The sequence below is a fragment of the Ogataea haglerorum genome (assembly GCF_019207285.1).
Source record: "Ogataea haglerorum isolate 81-453-3 chromosome Unknown 81-453-3_NODE_1_length_915391_cov_96.871712, whole genome shotgun sequence".
In the NCBI taxonomy this organism is placed as follows: Eukaryota; Fungi; Ascomycota; class Pichiomycetes; order Pichiales; family Pichiaceae; genus Ogataea; species Ogataea haglerorum.
In genome coordinates this window covers 814284-833172 of record NW_025065151.1, presented here as the reverse complement: position 1 = coordinate 833172, position 18889 = coordinate 814284, and the positions used below count along the sequence as shown (strand labels likewise).

The 18889-nt window shown below is 50.7% G+C and overlaps 10 protein-coding genes across 10 annotated transcripts; 7 read left to right on the top strand and 3 right to left on the bottom strand.

Moving 5' to 3' along the window:
• Nucleotides 1-51: 51 nt before the first annotated feature.
• Nucleotides 52-1236, top strand: KL911_000509 (uncharacterized protein; the record flags this gene model as incomplete). Its single annotated transcript, XM_043200453.1, has 1 exon — nt 52-1236. The coding sequence occupies one exon, from the start codon at nt 52-54 to the stop codon at nt 1234-1236; it is 1185 nt and encodes a 394-aa protein (XP_043057202.1).
• A 414-nt stretch (nt 1237-1650) lies between these two features.
• Nucleotides 1651-3312, top strand: KL911_000508 (uncharacterized protein; the record flags this gene model as incomplete). Its single annotated transcript, XM_043200442.1, has 1 exon — nt 1651-3312. The coding sequence occupies one exon, from the start codon at nt 1651-1653 to the stop codon at nt 3310-3312; it is 1662 nt and encodes a 553-aa protein (XP_043057201.1).
• A 60-nt stretch (nt 3313-3372) lies between these two features.
• Nucleotides 3373-4728, bottom strand: KL911_000507 (uncharacterized protein; the record flags this gene model as incomplete). The annotated part of the gene is made up of 1 exon (XM_043200431.1): nt 3373-4728. The coding sequence occupies one exon, from the start codon at nt 4726-4728 to the stop codon at nt 3373-3375; it is 1356 nt and encodes a 451-aa protein (XP_043057200.1).
• Nucleotides 4729-4794: 66 nt separating this feature from the next.
• On the top strand, nt 4795-6108 carry KL911_000506 (uncharacterized protein; the record flags this gene model as incomplete). The annotated part of the gene is made up of 1 exon (XM_043200420.1): nt 4795-6108. The coding sequence occupies one exon, from the start codon at nt 4795-4797 to the stop codon at nt 6106-6108; it is 1314 nt and encodes a 437-aa protein (XP_043057199.1).
• Nucleotides 6109-6207: 99 nt separating this feature from the next.
• Nucleotides 6208-10863, top strand: KL911_000505 (uncharacterized protein; the record flags this gene model as incomplete). The annotated part of the gene is made up of 1 exon (XM_043200409.1): nt 6208-10863. One exon carries the CDS (start codon nt 6208-6210, stop codon nt 10861-10863), a length of 4656 nt encoding a protein of 1551 aa, XP_043057198.1.
• Nucleotides 10864-10909: 46 nt separating this feature from the next.
• On the top strand, nt 10910-11578 carry KL911_000504 (uncharacterized protein; the record flags this gene model as incomplete). The annotated part of the gene is made up of 1 exon (XM_043200398.1): nt 10910-11578. The coding sequence occupies one exon, from the start codon at nt 10910-10912 to the stop codon at nt 11576-11578; it is 669 nt and encodes a 222-aa protein (XP_043057197.1).
• Nucleotides 11579-11883: 305 nt separating this feature from the next.
• KL911_000503 (uncharacterized protein) lies at nt 11884-13890 on the bottom strand (the record flags this gene model as incomplete). The annotated part of the gene is made up of 1 exon (XM_043200387.1): nt 11884-13890. The coding sequence occupies one exon, from the start codon at nt 13888-13890 to the stop codon at nt 11884-11886; it is 2007 nt and encodes a 668-aa protein (XP_043057196.1).
• A 947-nt stretch (nt 13891-14837) lies between these two features.
• On the bottom strand, nt 14838-15833 carry KL911_000502 (uncharacterized protein; the record flags this gene model as incomplete). Its single annotated transcript, XM_043200376.1, has 1 exon — nt 14838-15833. The coding sequence occupies one exon, from the start codon at nt 15831-15833 to the stop codon at nt 14838-14840; it is 996 nt and encodes a 331-aa protein (XP_043057195.1).
• Nucleotides 15834-16062: 229 nt separating this feature from the next.
• Nucleotides 16063-16617, top strand: KL911_000501 (uncharacterized protein; the record flags this gene model as incomplete). Its single annotated transcript, XM_043200365.1, has 1 exon — nt 16063-16617. One exon carries the CDS (start codon nt 16063-16065, stop codon nt 16615-16617), a length of 555 nt encoding a protein of 184 aa, XP_043057194.1.
• A 231-nt stretch (nt 16618-16848) lies between these two features.
• KL911_000500 (uncharacterized protein) lies at nt 16849-18813 on the top strand (the record flags this gene model as incomplete). The annotated part of the gene is made up of 1 exon (XM_043200354.1): nt 16849-18813. One exon carries the CDS (start codon nt 16849-16851, stop codon nt 18811-18813), a length of 1965 nt encoding a protein of 654 aa, XP_043057193.1.
• Nucleotides 18814-18889: the final 76 nt, after the last annotated feature.

The following is an 18889-nucleotide window of genomic DNA, read 5'->3' as shown; positions in this document are numbered from 1 at the left end:
AAAGCACATGCTTTGTGGGGAAGACACCCTGCACCGGATTTATTTTTTTCCATGATTGGCCTCGTGTACTATAGTGGCAAGAGCCTGGACGCCGTGGACCTGCTGCCGTCGAACGAGGGACGCCAGTCGCTAGTGCAGCAGCTGATGAAGGGGTACGGCCTGCTCGACGACGCCAAAGTGCGGCTTTTGGCGCCGAAACCCGCGTCCGTGGACGATCTGGCGAAATTCCACGACCGCGACTACGCTGTCGAGCTGCTAAAGCCGAGAAACTGGAAAGAGCACGAGAACGAGCTGTCGCGGATGCAGCGGAAGATTTTGAAGCGACGAGCGACGCGAGATGGGCCCAGCGATCCGTGCGCGGTCGACCAGCGACCCTGCACCTCGCACGGCCTCGCGTTCGACTGCCCCATATTCCCCCACATGGACGAGTATTGCGCGGCGGTGGCGGGTGGGTCGGTCCAGGCAGCAGAATTTCTTATCCAGAACCCCACAGTCGCAATTAATTGGGCCGGTGGAAGGCATCACGCACACAAATCACATGCCGCCGGGTTCTGCTACGTCAACGACGCGGTGCTTGCTATTTTGAGACTGCGCCGCAAGTACTCGCGGATCATGTACATAGACCTGGACCTCCACCACGGCGACGGCGTGGCGAACGCGTTCAAACTGAGCAAGAATGTGCTCACGTTATCGGTGCACCGCGCAGATGCCGGTTTTTTTCCCGGGACTGGTTTGAAGCCTGTGGCCGGCCTCGGCAGGGGAGCCGGCTACGAGATGAATATACCCACCAAACGAGGATTATGCGATACGTCACTTGAATGGATTATCGCGCATATAGTTCTGCCCAAAATTGAGGGGTACAGGCCCCAATGTCTGGTAATCCAGTGCGGAGCGGACGGGTTGTGCACAGACTCGGAGTTCAGAGAGTGGAATCTGACAATTTCCCGATACGGGCGCATGGTGTGTCAGCTTGTACGCAGGGCCGGGATTCCTAGTTTGCTTCTTGGCGGCGGGGGCTACAACTCGCTGGAGACTTGCAAGCTGTGGTGCTACATCACGGGATTGATGCTAGACCAAGAGTGCCAAGACTGGGCACAGCTGCCCGACGGCCTGGACGACGAGCTGGTGGATTTCCGGGAGCTGGAGTTCTGGACACACGACACGCCACGCAATATGGCAGAGCAGAATACGCACGAGTACCTATTGTCTCTTCAGAGTGCAATTCTCGGTTGCTAAAAGAAAAGAGTTTCATTTGGGATGCGGCTCAAACCTCCTCTGCACACGGCTTTTTTTTGTAAACATAATATGGCGCGGGGCGGGAGTTTTGCATGCTACCAGTTTTGCCCGCATTGCATTAATCCTGATCTGTCAACGTACATGGCCAGGTTTTGCGAGCTGGAGAGCGAGCAGCTGCGCTCAGACACGCCCGAACCCGCGGCTGCCTCGCTGGCCGTTGTCCCTTTTTTAGCGTCGGCATTTTGCTCGCTTTCTATACGTCATGGTTACGTCATAAATCTCTTTCTGCATAAGAGCAAAACTTTTCATTGTGCACCACTCACCCTTACTATGCATTTTTAGCAGAAAAGAAAAGACCGGCTTGCCATATAAACCAGACAGCTCCCACCCCTTTTCCCTTCTTTGTCATCCACCATGTCTCAATCCTCATCCACAGACCATTTTAAGGAGCCCAGCTTGACTGTTGGCTACTACAGCCTCACAAACAAACACAACACATTCGGTCTCAGTGGCAGAAAGCTCAGATGGGCCATTACGCTCACGTCCGTGGTGGGTTTCAGCTTGTTTGGCTACGACCAGGGTCTTATGAGCGGTATCATCACTGCTCCCCAGTTCCAGGATGAGTTCCCAGCCGTCAGTGGTAACTCTCGACATGCTACCGTCATCCAAGGTATCGTGACTGCTTGCTACGAGATTGGATGTTTCTTTGGTGCTCTGTTTGCTATGATTTGGGGTGAACGTCTTGGAAGGCGTTCTGTCATCATACTCGGTGCCGTGATCATCATCATCGGTACGTTCGTTTCCATTTTCCCATTCAAGCCTCACTGGCAGCTGGGCCACTTCATCATTGCCAGATCTGTCACTGGTATCGGTAACGGTATGAACACCGCCACCATTCCTGTGTGGCAGTCCGAGCACTCCAAGCCAGAGAACAGGGGTCGTCTGGTCAACTTGGAAGGTTCTGTGATTGCTGTTGGTACTCTCATTGCCTATTGGGTCGACTTTGGTTTGTCCTACGCACAAAGTTCTGTTTCGTGGAGGCTGCCAATTGCTTTGCAAATCCTGTTTGCCCTGTGGCTGCTTCTGTTTGTGATAGGTTTGCCAGAGTCTCCAAGATGGCTCATCCACAAGGGAAGAATGGAAGAGGCTAGATTCATTCTGGGAGCTATCAACGGCGTTGATTCTCACGATGACAGTGTCATTGCCGAATCCACCATGATTGCCGACGCGGTCAATAGATTTGACAACGCCCAGCTCGGTTTCAAAGAGCTGTTCAGTGGAGGAAAGCACCAGTACTTCAGAAGAATGATGCTGGGAGCCAGTGCCCAATTCTTCCAGCAATTCACCGGCTGTAACGCGTCTATTTATTACGCCACTGTCCTGTTCGAGAACACTCTGAACTTTGCCAGAAGAAAGGCCCTTGTCATGGGCGGTATCTTCTCCATTGTCTATGCAGTCTTCACCATTCCATCCTTCTTCTTGATCGACAGACTCGGAAGAAGACCTCTCTTCTTGATTGGTGCCGCAGGTCAGGGTATCGCCTTCATCATTGCATTTGGTTGTTTGGTCAAGGAGAACGAGCAAACCGCCAAGGGAGCCGCTGTTGGTCTCTTCTTGTTCATTGCCATCTTCGCCTTCACCATCTTGCCGCTCCCATGGGTGTACCCGCCAGAAATCAATGCTTTGAGAGCTAGAACCGTGGCCACCTCCATCTCCACGTGTACCAACTGGATCTCCAACTTTGCCGTGGTGATGTTCACCCCAATTTTCATCAACGAGTCCAAATGGGGATGCTACCTGTTCTTTGCTGTCATGAATTTCATTTACATCCCTATCATATACTTCTTTTACCCAGAGACGGCAGGCAGATCTCTGGAGGAGATTGACATCATTTTTGCCAGATCCTACACCGAGGGCACTCCTGCCTTCATTGTGGCCAACAGAATGGGCAAGCTCTCTGTCAGAGAGGTCGAGGAAGAAGGCAACAAGCTCGGTCTGTTTGACATGGACGATACGAAGCCCACAGCTGAGATTAACGAGGGCATCTTGGAGAAACTTCCGGACTCAGCAGCCTAAACTAATTCCTATTTTTTGCTTTATGAATAGAATGTTCATTATATAGTACTAATATTTGTGTCAGAATATTTTTGTGTTTCGCCACTCCTGATCCCATCTCCGCGTGCTCTCGCGCAAAGCTCCCGGTCTGAGGTCCACCTCGTAGAGCAGCTGGTATAGCTTGTCGCAGAGTTCCGCGGCATCTGAGTTATTTTTCATCACTAGCCCGTTGGCCTCGGACACCAGTTCGCGCAGAGCAGGGAAGCACATCGACACTACCGGCACGCCGCAGCCGAAGAGGTCGACGATCTTCATTGGAAGATCCAACCCCGATGACGAGTAGTGCAGGGAGACCCCTGCGTCGGCGACCTGAAGAAGCTTTGGATAGTCCGACGCCGACAGCCAAGCATTCCGGATAATTAAATTTGCACTCCATTTATTCTGGGCCACCAGCTCCAAAAACCTCTTCTGAAGCGGGCCCTTTCCTGTAACCACCACGTACACCCTGCTGTCCAGCTTTGTGTCCAGTTGCTTCAGCGCCTCCACTAAGAGGCCGAAGTCTTCGTCCTCGGTGAACGACGTTGCTGACACAATCAATTTGTCAGCGTCCTGGAATCCGTCCAGCACAGCTAGCTCTCTGACAGTCTCCATCCTGTTGCCCTTCAGCGGCACAAACTCGTCGCTTGGACGGTCGTGCACGACGCTGATCCTCGTGCCGTCGATCCCAAACTCTTCCTGCAAGTATTCCCTCAGCTTCCCAGTGACTGTAAAATGGTAGTCGGCCAGTCTCCCCATATATTTTTCATAGTTCCGGAGAAGCTGCACAGCGAGGTGTTTCTCGTTGCGGTACTTGAGGTTGAGGACCGAGAAGTTGAGGTTGTGCCAGTCGACGACTATCTTGACATGCGGACAGATTGTTTTTCGCAAAAACACAGCGACAGCCAGCACGGGGATCGACGGAGGATTTTGCACGAGCACGTACTCTGTGTTTTCGTCGATGACCGTCGAAAGCAGTCTTGCGAGCTCCCACCACTGGGCCACAACCTTGAACGCTGCAAACAACAGATACGGCATCCATGTGCGGCGCCGAATCACAGGGATCTCGTAAAGGTCGACAGTATCGTCGTCGTAGAGGAAGTCCGGCAGTGTGCTCTCCAGGTAGCCGCACAGATGGACAAATCGTCCATTTTTCACCAGGCTGCGCACATGGTACGCCATGCGGGGCGAGTGGCCGAGGTCGCCGAGGACAATCACGGCAACGTCGTTTCCTGAGGGCCCAGCCCGGCGTCTCTTGCGCACTCGCCAGAGATACGTCGCGTGCGCCAAAAAAAAATAGAACAAAACCGGCACACACAGCCAGAGCGCAATGAGTGTCCACACGGGCCAGCCAAAGTCAAACTGCCCGGGCTGGAACCCCCTGTAAACTATCCAGCTCATGTTAGATGTAATATTTATTTTTCATCTCTGGCAGTGCAGCGTTTAGTTATCTCCCTTTTCTTTACCATGGACAGCGACAGCGAGGCCAACCAAATCGCCGACCAGGACTCGGTGATCACCCAGAACAGCGAGAACGTCGAGGACGAGGCGTTCCACTCCGAAGACCCGCCAATTCCGTCGTACGCGAGCGGAAAGAAGACGGTAGCATTTGACGAGAACAGGAACCAGATCAACGAGAGACCGCTGAACGAGAGCGAGTACAGCGGCTCCGCCAGCTCCTTAGTGGTTGGTGCGGAGTGGCAGAGAGGCGTGGACGCCAGATTGGCGCTGCAACAGGTCTTTGAGCCAGAGGAGTTTGTGACTTCATCTCCGATCAAGCAGGACGTCTATTTTGAAAACAGCACGATCTACGACAACCCGATGAATTCGCCGCAAATGTCTCGCCGACTGGATGCAGACTACAGCTACACGGTGCCGTTCTACCAGAACGACGAGTCAAGAGATTCGTCGCCGACGAAAACCTACACCGGAGCCTCTCTTGGCGACGATATTCCTGTTCTGGCACACGGCTCGCTGCAGCCAGAGGACCAGCTGCAACAGGAAAATGAGCGCATCAGCCAGCCACACGACGCCCCACCTCGCTCAAGAGAGCAGGCAGAGCCCGCACAGCTTCAGGAAGTCAACGTTGCCAGATTTGTCAACGGCGCTGTGCGGCTCCACTCAGGCACTTTGTCAGAACCCAAGGCGGCCAATTCAGACCTCGCCGCCGTGATCAGCCACTTCAAGTTGGAGCGAGAGCGCGCAATGGCCGAGCGAGACGCAGCATTGCAAGAGCTAGATAGAATCAAGTCAGTCCAGACAGAGTTCGAGGACGAAACCATGAGCAACAAGCTCGCAAAGTTCCTGCAAAGCCTGTCGTCAACAATCAACACACTGGAGTCGCACGTGGAGAAAGACCTGGACGACGAGGTGAGAAAACTGCGCTCAGATATGGCCCAGGTGCAGAAGGACAAAATGGAAGCCATGTTCAACGCGGGCGAGTATTTGCGCGAATGCAACAAAAAGGACACGATTCTGCGGCAGGTCAAGCCGCAGCTCATATATCTCTACCAGGAGCTGCTGGTCCCATTTGTGAACTGCGGAGTTGCCGACAGCCTGGTGGCCGGTACGCAGAAACACGAGATCCTGAAACTGTACGACTCCTTGGTGATGGGGCCGCACAACTCGCAGGAGGCTACGAGCAGTAGCTATGCTGGGCATGCATTTGACTACCAGCAGTTTTCGGTGCTGAACAACAGGCTGACAGAGTACTTTGCAGACCTTGCGCTGGCTCTTAAGAAGCTGGATATTGTCAAGAGGCCGATCGACGCGCCCATTTGATTTTCACCTAATTTTTTTCCTGGCTCGAGCAGACTAGGACAAAAAAATATCGGTGAGTCAGAAATATAGAAAAAGGGGCATATTCACTACTCGCTGGCCATGACGACTCGCGTTGAAAAAGTGGAAATCCTGGGTGCGAAGACCATCCATGTCGGATACCAAATGAGAGAACACGTGTGTGAGGAGATCGTTGGAAACAAGGCCTCGTCTACGTATGTGCTCATCACGGACTCGAATATCGTCAATGCCGGCCATCTGGATGCTTACAAGTCGAGCATGTTGCTGGCCATGAGCAAATTGAGGCCTGAATCGCGGCTGCTGACTTATGTGGTGTCGCCTGGCGAGTCCAATAAAAATCGTGCCACCAAAGCCGCGATCGAGGACTACCTGCTTTCCCAGGGATGCACCAGAGACACCTTCATCATTGCTATTGGTGGAGGAGTTATTGGCGACATGATTGGATTTGTGGCGGCAACTTTCATGAGAGGCGTTCGGTTTGCCCAAGTGCCGACCACACTTCTGTCCATGGTGGACTCCTCCATTGGAGGAAAGACTGCCGTGGATACTCCGCTGGGCAAGAATTTCATTGGCTCTTTCTGGCAGCCAGACTACGTTTTTGCAGACATCGCTTTTTTGGAAACGCTACCGGAGCGTGAGTTCATCAACGGTATGGCCGAGGTGATCAAGACTGCTGCTATTTGGGACGAGGCTGAATTTGCAAGACTAGAGAAGCACACAGAGGTTTTTCTGGAGGTTGTGAAAAATCGGAAGCCAGACAATAGCGTAGACTTAGCTCCTATTCTGGACCATATCTTCAAGTTGGTATTGGGATCGATCAGAGTCAAGGCAGAGGTTGTCTCGTTAGACGAAAGAGAGGGCGGTCTGCGGAATCTGTTGAATTTCGGCCACTCCATCGGACACGCGTACGAGGCCATCCTGACACCGCAAGCCCTCCACGGAGAGTGTGTGGCTATCGGAGCTGTGAAAGAAGCAGAATTAAGCAGATACCTTGGAATTCTACCCCCTGTTGGCGTTTCCCGACTGGCCAAATGTTTCGCAGGCTACGGGCTTCCAATTTCTCTGGACGATAAAGTTTTGCAGAGCCGGATCAACGGCAAGAAGTGTCCCGTGGACGTTTTGCTCAAAAAGATGTCTGTGGATAAGAAAAACGATGGATCAAAGAAGAAGGTGGTTTTGCTCAAGAGTATCGGCGAGTGCTACGAGCCAAAAGCCTCGTATGTCAATGACGAAGACCTGAGAGTGGTTCTGACCGACGAAATACTCGTGAAGCCATTTGAAAACGTGCACCAGGACGTAGTGGTCACTCCGCCAGGCTCAAAGTCTATTTCGAACAGGGCTCTGGTCATGGCTGCTCTGGGAAAGGGCGTCTGCAAGATTAAGAACCTGCTGCATTCGGACGACACCGCACACATGCTGACGGCAATGACGGCACTGAAGGCGGCCACTGTCTCGTGGGAGGACAAGGGCGAAACGCTGGTTTTGAACGGGAACGGCGGCCAGCTCGTGGCGTGCGACGAGGAAATCTACCTCGGAAATGCGGGCACCGCTTCGCGGTTCCTCACGTCTGTTGCCTCGCTCGTTGGCGTGAACGGTGACCTTGATCACGTGGTTCTCACTGGGAACAAATGGATGCAGAAGCGGCCGATCGGTCCTTTGGTCGACGCTCTTCGGGACAATGGCTCGAGCATCGAGTACCAGAACAACGAGGGCTCGCTGCCGCTCAAGATCCGGTGTGGACGGGGACTCAAGGGCGGCAGAATCGAGCTGGAGGCTACTATCTCCTCGCAGTACGTCTCGTCGATTCTCATCTGTGCTCCGTACGCCGACGAGCCGGTCACGCTGGCCCTTGTTGGCGGCAAGCCGATCTCCCAGCTATACATCGACATGACCATCAGAATGATGAGCGCGTTCGGCATCCACGTGACCAAGTCGACTACCGAGGAGCACACGTATCACATTCCAAAGGGCAGCTATGTGAATCCGCCGGAATACGTGATCGAGAGCGATGCCTCATCTGCCACGTATCCGCTGGCTTTTGCTGCCATGAACGGCACCAAGTGCACTATTCCCAACATTGGCTCGTCCTCCTTGCAGGGCGATTCCCGGTTTGCTGTCGAGGTGCTCAAACCTATGGGTTGTACCGTGACGCAGACAGAGACGTCTACTACTGTGCAAGGTCCTCCGGTTGGTCAACTGAAACCTCTGCCGCTGGTTGATATGGAGCCTATGACGGATGCGTTCCTGACAGCGTCGGTGGTGGCTGCCATCGCCAACGGCCAGGCTCAGCCGACCTCGATTGTGGGGATTGCCAACCAGCGTGTCAAGGAATGCAACAGAATTGCAGCCATGAGGACGCAGCTGGCCAAGTTCGGCGTCAAGGCCGAGGAGCTCGACGACGGCATCCAGATTTATGGAATCGACTACAGGGACCTCAAAACCCCTGAGAAGCCAGGAGTTTATCCGTACGACGATCACAGAGTAGCCATGAGTTTCTCGCTGCTAGCTGGCTTCTGCAAAGATCCAGTGATCATTCAGGAGAGAAGGTGCACTGCCAAGACGTGGCCCGGCTGGTGGGACGTTCTGCACACCCAGTTCGGGGCCCAGCTGGACGGTTACGAACCGGCGCAAGCGGAGTCCGTTGCTGCACAGCGGAACGGCGACAAAAGCATTGTTGTGGTCGGCATGAGAGCTGCTGGCAAGACCACGATGTCCAAGGTGATTGCGCAGCGGACCGGCTTCAAATACGTTGATCTTGACGAGGAGTTCGAGAAGATTGTTGGAAAAACAGTCAAGCAGTACGTGCAAGAGACCAGCTGGGAGGAGTTCAGAAAGAAGGAGCTGGAACTCACCAGAAAATACGTGACGGAGCACAGTAGCGGTCACGTGATAGCTACTGGCGGGGGCATCGTGGAGACTCCAGAGGCCAGAGAGCTGCTCAAAGACTACGCCAGGGCGGGAATAGTTCTGCACTTGCAGAGAGACATTGGCGAAACCATCGCTTTCCTCTCGGAAAAAGACACTTCAAGGCCAGCGTACCAGGAAGAAATCGAGTCTGTGTGGCAGAAAAGACGCGGGTGGTACGACGAGTGCTCGAACTACCACTTTTTTTCGCCTCACTGCAGCTCTCCACAGGAGTTTGACACATTGAAGCGCTCCATGGCGCTCTTCATCGAGGAGATCACCGGAATAAAATCCGTTGAGGTGCCGCGGAGCACCTCTTTCTTTGTGTGTCTCACGTATCCAGATCTGAAGGAGGCTCTTAGCGACCTTGAAGAGATCACCACCGGCTGCGACGCAGTTGAGCTTCGTGTCGATCTGCTCAAATCCTACGACGCCTCAGATGTTTCAGAGCAGGTTGGACTGCTGAGGAATCACACTAGCTTGCCAATTGTGTTCACTGTAAGAAGCGTTTCGCAAGGAGGAAGGTTCCCCGACGGCAACTATGAAAAGGTGCAGGAGCTGTGCGAGCTGGCGTTCAAATTAGGCGTCGGTTTCCTGGACCTCGAGCTGTCGCTTCCGGAAGGGCTTTTGGACACCCTTTGCTCCAAAAGACGGTTCACCAAGATCATCGGGTCTCATCACGACTTTGCCGGCGCTTTCAAATGGGACTCTGCTGAGTGGGAGAGCAAGCACCTGCTGGCAAGACGTCTGAACGTCGACGTGGTGAAATTTGTTGGAATGGCCAAGGAGTACAAGGACAATTACCTTCTGGAGCAGTTTAGAGAGTCCCACACAGAAAAGCCTCTCATTGCAATCAACATGGGACAATACGGACAATACTCGCGTGTGGTGAATCCTGTGCTTACTCCGGTGACTCATGAGCGTCTGCCAAATGCCTCGGCTCCGGGCCAGTTGAGCATCAAACAGATCTTCCAGGCACGGTCTTTGATTGGACTGGAGACTCCAAAACACTTTTGTGTGGTTGGCGAGCCAATCGGTCACTCAAGATCGCCCGCCTTGCACCAGGCAGCTTATGAAGTGTTTGGCTTACCACATACGTTTGGAAAGTTTGAGACTTCCGACCCCCAGGTGGTCAAGGACAAAGTGCTGTCTGATCCCTTCTTCGGTGGCTGTGCCATCACCATCCCTCTGAAGGTCGACATGATGAGGTACGCAGACGAGCTCTCCGAGTCTGCCAAAACCATTGGTGCCATCAACACCCTGATTCCTATTGGGAACGGAAAATTCAGGGGAGATAACACTGACTGGCTAGGAATCACTCAGTCCTTTATTAACAACGGCTGCACTTCCACAATCACAGGCAACGGCCTGGTGATCGGTGCTGGTGGAACCTCGCGTGCAGCTGTGTTTGCTCTGCACCAGATGGGTTGCCAGAAGATCTACGTTCTGAATAGAACGGCTTCCAAGATTGCAGGTATCAAAGCACATTTCCCGGAGTCGTACAATATCGAGGTTCTTGATTCTCTTGAGTCGGTGAAGGAGATGGATCAGATTCTGCTCGTTGTGTCCACTATTCCAGGCGACAACGAGATCGAGCGGGCTTTCCAGGAGAAGATCGAGACTGCCCTGTCCAAGGGTAGCAGCCCGAAAATGCTTTTGGAGGCCGCTTACAAACCTCTGGAGACCCCGATCATGAAGCTGGCCGGCTCAAAGTACGGATGGAAGGTCATTCCCGGCAGAGAAATGCTGGTCAACCAGGGCATCCACCAATTTGCTCGTTTCAACGGACTGACACCCCCGTTCAAACCAGTCTACGAGGCTGTGATTAGGTAATCAAACAATAAATAAAGGGACCTTTTTAGTTAGAAAAACTAAATGGATGTATTTGATCAGAACTGAAACGGACCGTTTTTACAAGGAACGGCACGAACTGCTAACGCGCAAGTCGCTCGAACAGCAATACGAGGAGGACGCAGGTAGACCTCCGTCTGAAGAGCCCGGCGTTCAGTTCTTTCCTGATATCACCGGGTGGGATATCATCGAGATCCAGGAATGGGCGGGATGCGTTGACCTGAAACCTGCCTCTGTGTGGTCTGTGGGCGCGATCAACACCTTCTACCATCTCCTCGAGCGCAGATCCAATGAGAAACAGAAGTTTGGGCATCTCCAAGGGTTTGCCTTGTTCACCAATGCGCCCATCAATGCGGTGATAGAAATTGCGAATAAGTCGTTTGGGTTCAACCAATGGGAGAGCTCTCTGATGGAAGAAACAGGGCGAGTGGTGCGATATAGAAAGCACGAGTTCGACGACGAACGAGGGCACCGGTACGACCTTGAGTATGCTATTGACACATGTCTCCAATTGGCAGACGGAACGGTAGCACGGAAGACAGGGTTTGGGGTGGCGCAATGGATGCCATCAAAGGGGCTGGCATTTTCTTATGCGAAGAAACAAGCCGCCACTGATGGACTGAAGGCTTGCTTTTATGCACTGGTTGCTCTTTTGGAACAGTATGAGGAGAAGCTTGGCGAAGGGTATTATGATTGACTCCTCAAGCTATGTTGGCATCCATTGTATGGTTGCCGCATATAGGGCAGTAGAGCTCTTTATAGAAGCTGAATGGGATTATTGGGATGAAGTACACGGTAATGAAGTTCCAATTGCGAACATACTCCATCGAGATGTTATGACATCTTGGGCAATAAAACCTTTTACCACTATACTGTTTCAGCTCTTTTTTGAACGACTTAGCTGATTGTTAGCGGCTGGCATTCAAATCTACTAACCTCCTAATAGAAAGAAGAAGAACATGTTAAATTCGAAATGCGCCTACATAAAAATATTGCCATTTTTTATCTATACCTTAAACTGTCAATCAAGTCGACCCCCGTAATAATTCCCGGGGTAAGAAAAATTACCTGCTTTGATTTGGTGACAGGGTTTTTATTGAGCACGAATCGAATGGTTGAGATTTCGCTGTAGGTCATTCCGCCCACGACGGTGACAATAATGAGATCTTTCCGGTCGGCAAGCTGGCTTGCCTTAGGTGGAATCGTTGAATTGAACAAGGACTTCTTAGTTTCTGGAACCAGAAACTCTTGCCTGAGCTCTCCATCTAATGCGCTAAGATCCAGATTGTCCCAGCCGTACTTCCTCACCCGCATATCGCGCGGGGCTGCAAGGAACTCTCGAGAGTATATTGCCTCGATAAGACGTGTAATAATAGGAACGTAGCCAGGAAGCCCAAAGTCGGCGTCCTGAGGGTTTGCTGGGTCCACCTGATCAGAGACGGGCATAAGATTTAAGCCGTTGCCAATGGATGAGAAATCCCTGATGAGCTGATGCGGACTAGTAACCACCTCTTCGCTCATACTAGTTGGCAGAAAGGAGAGACTTTCACGCGGATACACCATTTTCAGTTCTTTCATTCTGAGTAGAATTTTGAATGCGTCCATCCCGTACATGTGGTAGATCTCTGTTTTCATATGTTCGTACTCCGGCTCTCGGACGCCTCTCTTCACAATGCTGGTGAGGATCATCAGTCGTAACACCTCTGATAGAGGAGGTTCGAATTGGTACATGTATTCCAATATAGCAGCACAGTTCCGCTTATTGTCTAGACTGTCGCTCAGAATTTCCTGCTGTAGCTCCACGAATGCATTGAACTTATTACTGGTGGGCATCTCTGCCTCCAACCCGGGGATTTGGCGCTCCAGGTCACCATCTTTCACAGACTTCAATATGCTCTCCGCAACCACGGTGTGTTTCTGCACACATTTCTGGCTTTCTTTCAGCTTGTTCAGCTCTCCAACAAATTTCTTCATTTCTTCAATGTCCGTAAGGTTGTTACGTTTATCATACTCGACTTGCAATGTGCGTGCCTTCGAGTTCAGTACCGAGCCCACCATCGAAAAATTGAGATCCCGCACCAATTGGTAGATCTCGTCATTGAAGTCTCCAAATCTAAGCTTGAGATTTTCCTCTGGTACGGACACCATGCCCAGCTGCACTCCGAGAGTCTCATGGCATAGTCCTGTATATGTCAGTTGCGTAAGCACGGCGCTGACCAAGTCGACAGACCGGTCCAGACAAACAAAATCGACATTCCGGTTGAAAAAAGAGTGCTGGTCGACAAATAGAGTCTCGTCTTGGTCCTGTATACGCTTTTTAGTCTTCGGGTCGACTTTTGTTAGGTGTGTTTGGTACTTGTTTTGGTAAATGTTCCAGAGTTTGGACGAGTGTTCTCCCTTGATAAATGTATTCGTAATGCGCACTTTGTAGCCTGAGTTTATCACCAGGTCCAAAAGAGACCCTGCCAACTCATCCAATGGATTAATTGAACCTGAAAATAGTTCGCCCAGGCCACCCTGAGGCAAACAGAGGTCTAAGATGTCAGACTCCAGTGCAATGGGTCTGAGGCTCGACCAATGATAGACTTTCACGTCACCCTTAATGCCAAGATTCTCGATGGCGAGGTCTGTGGCGGAAGGCAGTCGATTGGCTACAATTAATGAGATCTTTGAAGTCCTGTTGAAAGGAAGGATCTTGCGCTTTAAAATCCCCGCAATGGCATCCAGAATCTCAAACCCGCCATCGCACAAAAATACTATGCTGGACGAGATGGTCTCCATGTGTTCATGATCGAAATTCTGCTCGTCAATCCAAACCACCTTGCTGATTTTGGTCACTTTCTTCAAAGTGGAAAAACTAGCCAGGGTGTCTAACAATCGAGAAATACTGTGCTGTAACACCAAGAGATGGTCACTGGTCGCCCCTGAGACACCAATTGACCGAAAAATGGCGGCCAGATCTGCCAATGATGTCTGAGGAACCGTTTTGGTATCAAACAAAACACCCATAAGTTTTCAGCTACGCATCCTTACACGTTTTTACGCCATTAGGTCGACTCGAAGTGATCAGTGTATGGTCATTTAATTGTTCTATACCAAATAGGTTTAAGCAGAATCTTCAATCTCCTTCTTCTTGGCCAACTCGGCGTAGTATGCCTCTCTCTTAGCAACAGACGGCTTGTGGTATCCCCACCACCACAGACTTCCAAAGACGAGACCAGTACTGATACCTGAAAAGTTAGTAACAGGTCATTCAAAAGCACACAAAATATGAAGACTTACCGATCGAGATGTCTGTGATGATTCTTCTTTTCATGAAACCTTGAATTGGAGCGATAGCCATGTTTGCGATAGACTATAGATGTACTAGTGGTGAGAGTTTGTTTTAATTTTTGCACTGTTAGTCGAAACTAGCCACAACACACCGCCACTGAAACTGCTGGAAAATCGTATTATTTTTCTTGCGAGCCAATCAAGGGGAGGGAATTTTTAAAAGAGCAGCTCAGCAGAGAGGAAAAAAGCCTGGTAAAAATATATGCTCGCGGATTCGCGAGCTGGCCCTGCCAGGACATCCGCCTGCCACCAAAAAACAAATTTCTCTGTGGCTAATTTTTCTTCTTTCCAAACATGTTCGCCAAAGCCATTGCAAGACAGTCCAGACAAAGTACCAGACAATTCTCGTCCTCTGTGGCCAAGCTCAACGGCCACCACTTCCCAGAGGGTCCATACAGCAACCTACCTTTTAAGGTTCACAACAGAAGAATTCCATACGCCGTCCCACATTTCTTGTTTTTCGGTAAGTTCTCAACTCTTTCGTGCCCCGTCACTAACAACTAGCTATTGGAATGGGTCTCCCTTTTTTTGCTGCTTACGTTCAGTTGAAGAGATCTGGAAGCATCTGAGCTGATTTAAATATGATTAATTGATACAGCAAACGTTACATTATTATTATACTCTCAGTCCAAATCGTCTTGAAGCCCGCCCATTTCCTGCAGGTTGTCTCCCGTTGACGAGTGCGCTGGTGCTGACTGCTGTGGTTCACCCTGTGTTTGCCCCATGAAAGTCGAAATTCCGCGAGCTATCTGGTCTGCCAGATTTCCTCCTTGAGGCTCGTTCTGGAACTGCGACGTGATGGTTGATGCAAGGCTCCGGGCTAGCGCCATGGGCTGCAGAGGCTGGTCCTGCTGTTGTCTCATGAAGTTTTGGACCCGCTCGTGTATTTGCCGATTAGTAGCTTCCACGTCGGAAATATCCACCTCTGGATCCTCGTCCATTCTGTCCGCCTGATTCTCGTCACGTGACGGCTGCCCAGTCTCGACTCGGATGGAGGTGTTCACCCCGCGGTTCAGTCCCTGGCCGAAAAGGCTGGCCAACGACATCGGGGTACCCGTGATCGCGGTTGCAAAACTGCGCCCACGGGGTATTGACGAATCTCCGGATGGATTCGTAGCATTACTGGACACTGTACTTTGCCCGGCATCTTCGCCCGTCAAGCCCCTGTAATTGTCCAAAATCGCTCTCACTGTGGAGGGGACAATGCTGTCAATGTAGTCTTGCGGATATCCCTGTTGTTTTGCGCGACCTTCTGCCAGACGGACGGCCTCTTTCAGCCGTCCTTTGAATTTGTCCAGCTGGTGCGGTTCTCTAGCGCAGACTTGGACGGCTTTCACGTAGTTTTCCAATGATTTGACAGTGTTTCCCTCGTAAAGGTAAAGGAACCCGAGTCTGCACAAGCTGGGGACATAGTCTGGGTTGATTTCCAGAGATCTGATCAGATCCTCTTCTGCCTCTTTCATGCAATCCAGTTTGATCAAGGCCGCCGCCCTATTGCAGTAGATAGCATAGGCGCTTGGATCGAGGTTTAGACACTCGGTGTAGTGGATCAAGGCCCCTGGATAATTGCAGTTTTTGAATTTCTCGTTGCCCTTTAGTCTGAGTTCTTGTACCGACATGCTAAAATACTCTAGAGAGGAATCTATAAGCACAGCCTGGAGAGAAATGGTCTAAAGGATATCGCCAAACGTGGTATGAAAAGACGCTCTTCAATGAAGACGGTAATGTCACTACAGAAGAGAGAAGCTTCTGTCGAGTGAAATTGGAAAATCAAATGCGTCCGCTTCGATGCGAAGTTCGATGGCAATGAAATATAATTTATCCAAAAAAAATACTCACAGCTAAATAATGTGGACCAGAGGCGGAGCCTCAGAACTGAATTTTGCTCCTGAGAACGAAGTTCCTGTGCCGCCAGAAATCAACCGCCAGCTCTGTATTGAGTCGTCGCGGTCGCTACAGGACTTTTTGCGCCTTTCAAGAACGCTTCTTGACGATACCTTGCGCACCAGATTGAACAGCATAACTAAACATCACGAAAACCGCTCCCGCCACTCAATATTGCCCCGTAGAGACTCTTGCCAGCAGTTTGTGGACGACCTGCTGATTCCTCAATGGCGGGCGAGAGCCAGCCGCATCAAATACTGTCTAGGCCAGGCAGATGAAATGGTGAAAGAGGTCGAGACGCAAGAGTTGGCAATGGACGAGGAAGAGAGAAACCGACTTTTGAGAATTGACCCGTATGCACTGAAGGACATGACGCGAAGCCTCAGAGAGAAGAGGGCTTCTGCCGAACAGATCAGAAACCGATTCCAGAACGAGATTGAAGTGGAGGAGATAATACAAGAAAGAAGTAAGTCCTTGATCAGGGACGTCTGCGGACAGGATGTTCATTTTGACAGGTAGACAACGCGCCTAACACCTGTAAATAGTATGCAACGGTTATCTATCGGACGAGGCTGTACATGTGGCTATACATGTGGCTTGTGATATATAATTCTATTTCGCCCCGATCGGGAAACATGTAAACAATCAAAGTAAACAAGAATATTTTATTTTCCCAATTAAGGACGTCCAATTAACACTTAAAAAGAAGCTCATTTCACCCAGCTGCGTCGATCTCGACTCCTTGTACTAATGAGCACCGGAAGAGCCCTGCAGGCGTTGAATAACGTCCAATTGAATACCAAAGCTACACCGTCTAATGGAATCATTAAGACGCCGGTTCGCAGCTCTATTTCCAAGCCCGAGACAAAGAGCAAAAAGAAAAAGGAGAAACTCAGTTCGCTTTGTAAGACTCCGCCAAGCGTTGTGCGCACCAGAAACGGAAGAGGTTATCATAGGGGTCTGTTTCTCGGGGAAGGTGGCTTTGCAAGGTGCTTCCAGATGAAAGATGAGTCTGGTCGAATTTTTGCAGCCAAGACAGTGGCCAAGGCGTCTATCAAAAATGAAAAGACCAAAACGAAGCTTCTCAGCGAAATCAAGATCCACAAGAGCATGTCTCACCCTAACATTGTCCAGTTTGTGGACTGCTTCGAAGACGATGTGAATGTGTACATCTTGCTGGAAATCTGCCCTAATCAGTCGTTGATGGACCTGCTTAAAGCGAGAAAGGTTCTCAGCGAACCGGAAGTGCGCTTATTTATGGTCCAGATTATTGGAGCCATTAAGTATCTTCACAGAAGAAGAGTTGTTCACAGAGACCTGAAGCTTGGAAACATCTTTTTTGATCCTGACATGAATGTCAAGATTGGCGATTTCGGCCTGGCCACCGTTGTGAGCCCGTCCACAAACAAGAGATATACCATCTGTGGAACCCCAAACTACATTGCTCCCGAGGTTCTAGGTGGCAAAGCCACCGGCCACAGTTTCGAGGTTGACATCTGGGCCATTGGAATCATGATGTTCGCACTGCTTTTTGGCAAGCCCCCTTTCCAGGCCAAGGATGTTCAAGTCATCTATGAACGGATCAAGAATAACGAGTATAAGTTCCCTGCCGACTCTTCTGCGTCAGCGGAGTCCAAGAACCTGATCACAAAGCTGCTTTCGACCGACCCAACCCTAAGACCTTCGCTAGACGAGATTCTTGAGCACGACTGGTTCAAGTGTGGACCATTCCCTGCCAAAATCTCCACCGAGTCGCTCAAACAAGTCCCAAAGAATCTTGCTTTCATAACCAAGGAGGAATCCCTGATCAATTTTGCTACGTGCAAGCAGCGGGTGGGAATAAACGACTCCTACAGGAGCCCTGTTGAGATCCTCAAGACTGATCTTGAAAGTGAGCAGCCAAAAACGCTTCTCCCTCACTCTCTGTCGCCTAATAATACCAAAAACAAGTACAAGGAGATTCCCCCGGTTGCAGTGAGGAACACAGTTAGAAGTCGGATCACCAACGAGCTGGCCAACTCTCATCCAGAGAACCAGATGATGCGCATTCTAAACGACACCTTATCCGCTACCTTGATGAACATGAAAGAGATCGAGGAGCAGAAACTGAGGCCGGATGCGAGAGCCATGAAAAAGCCGATCGTGGTTAGCAAGTGGGTGGACTACTCTAACAAGCATGGTTTTTCGTACCAGCTCTCGTCCGGTGCGATTGGAGTTTTGTTCAATACAGGCCAAACCGTCCTCAAAATGGTTGACACGACGGATGTCTTCTACATTTCGAGCTCAAGCGAGGAAGGCTGGCAAGTTGCGCACTACACTGAGGAAACCACGCCGTCCTTGTTGTCGCGTGAAATCGAAGTGGTGGATTTCTTCCGCAAGTATATGACTGCTCACCTTTCCGATGTCTCGTCTGGAGCACGCAAGTCCTCGAGCCGCAACAAAGACGTCTTTCTGCGCAGATACACTAGAGATGATAATCACATCATGTTTGAATTGAGCAACGGCAGCTATCAATTCAACTTCAAGGACCACCACAAGATGGTCATTTCCGAGCTGGGCCAGTACCTAACGCATATTACGCCGTCCAAGGAGATCGAGACCCTTCCTCTGGACTACGTTCTCAGCCACGGTAACTTTTACGAGAGTCCCGACGAGTACTTCAGTGTCAAGTATGACTTTATGAAGCACGCTCTCAGAGATAAGATATCGATATGAAAGGCGGAAATAGTTAGCATGTATAACAAAATGCGTAAAAATACCTTCAAGTAAGCAGTGAGTATGTCTATATCTA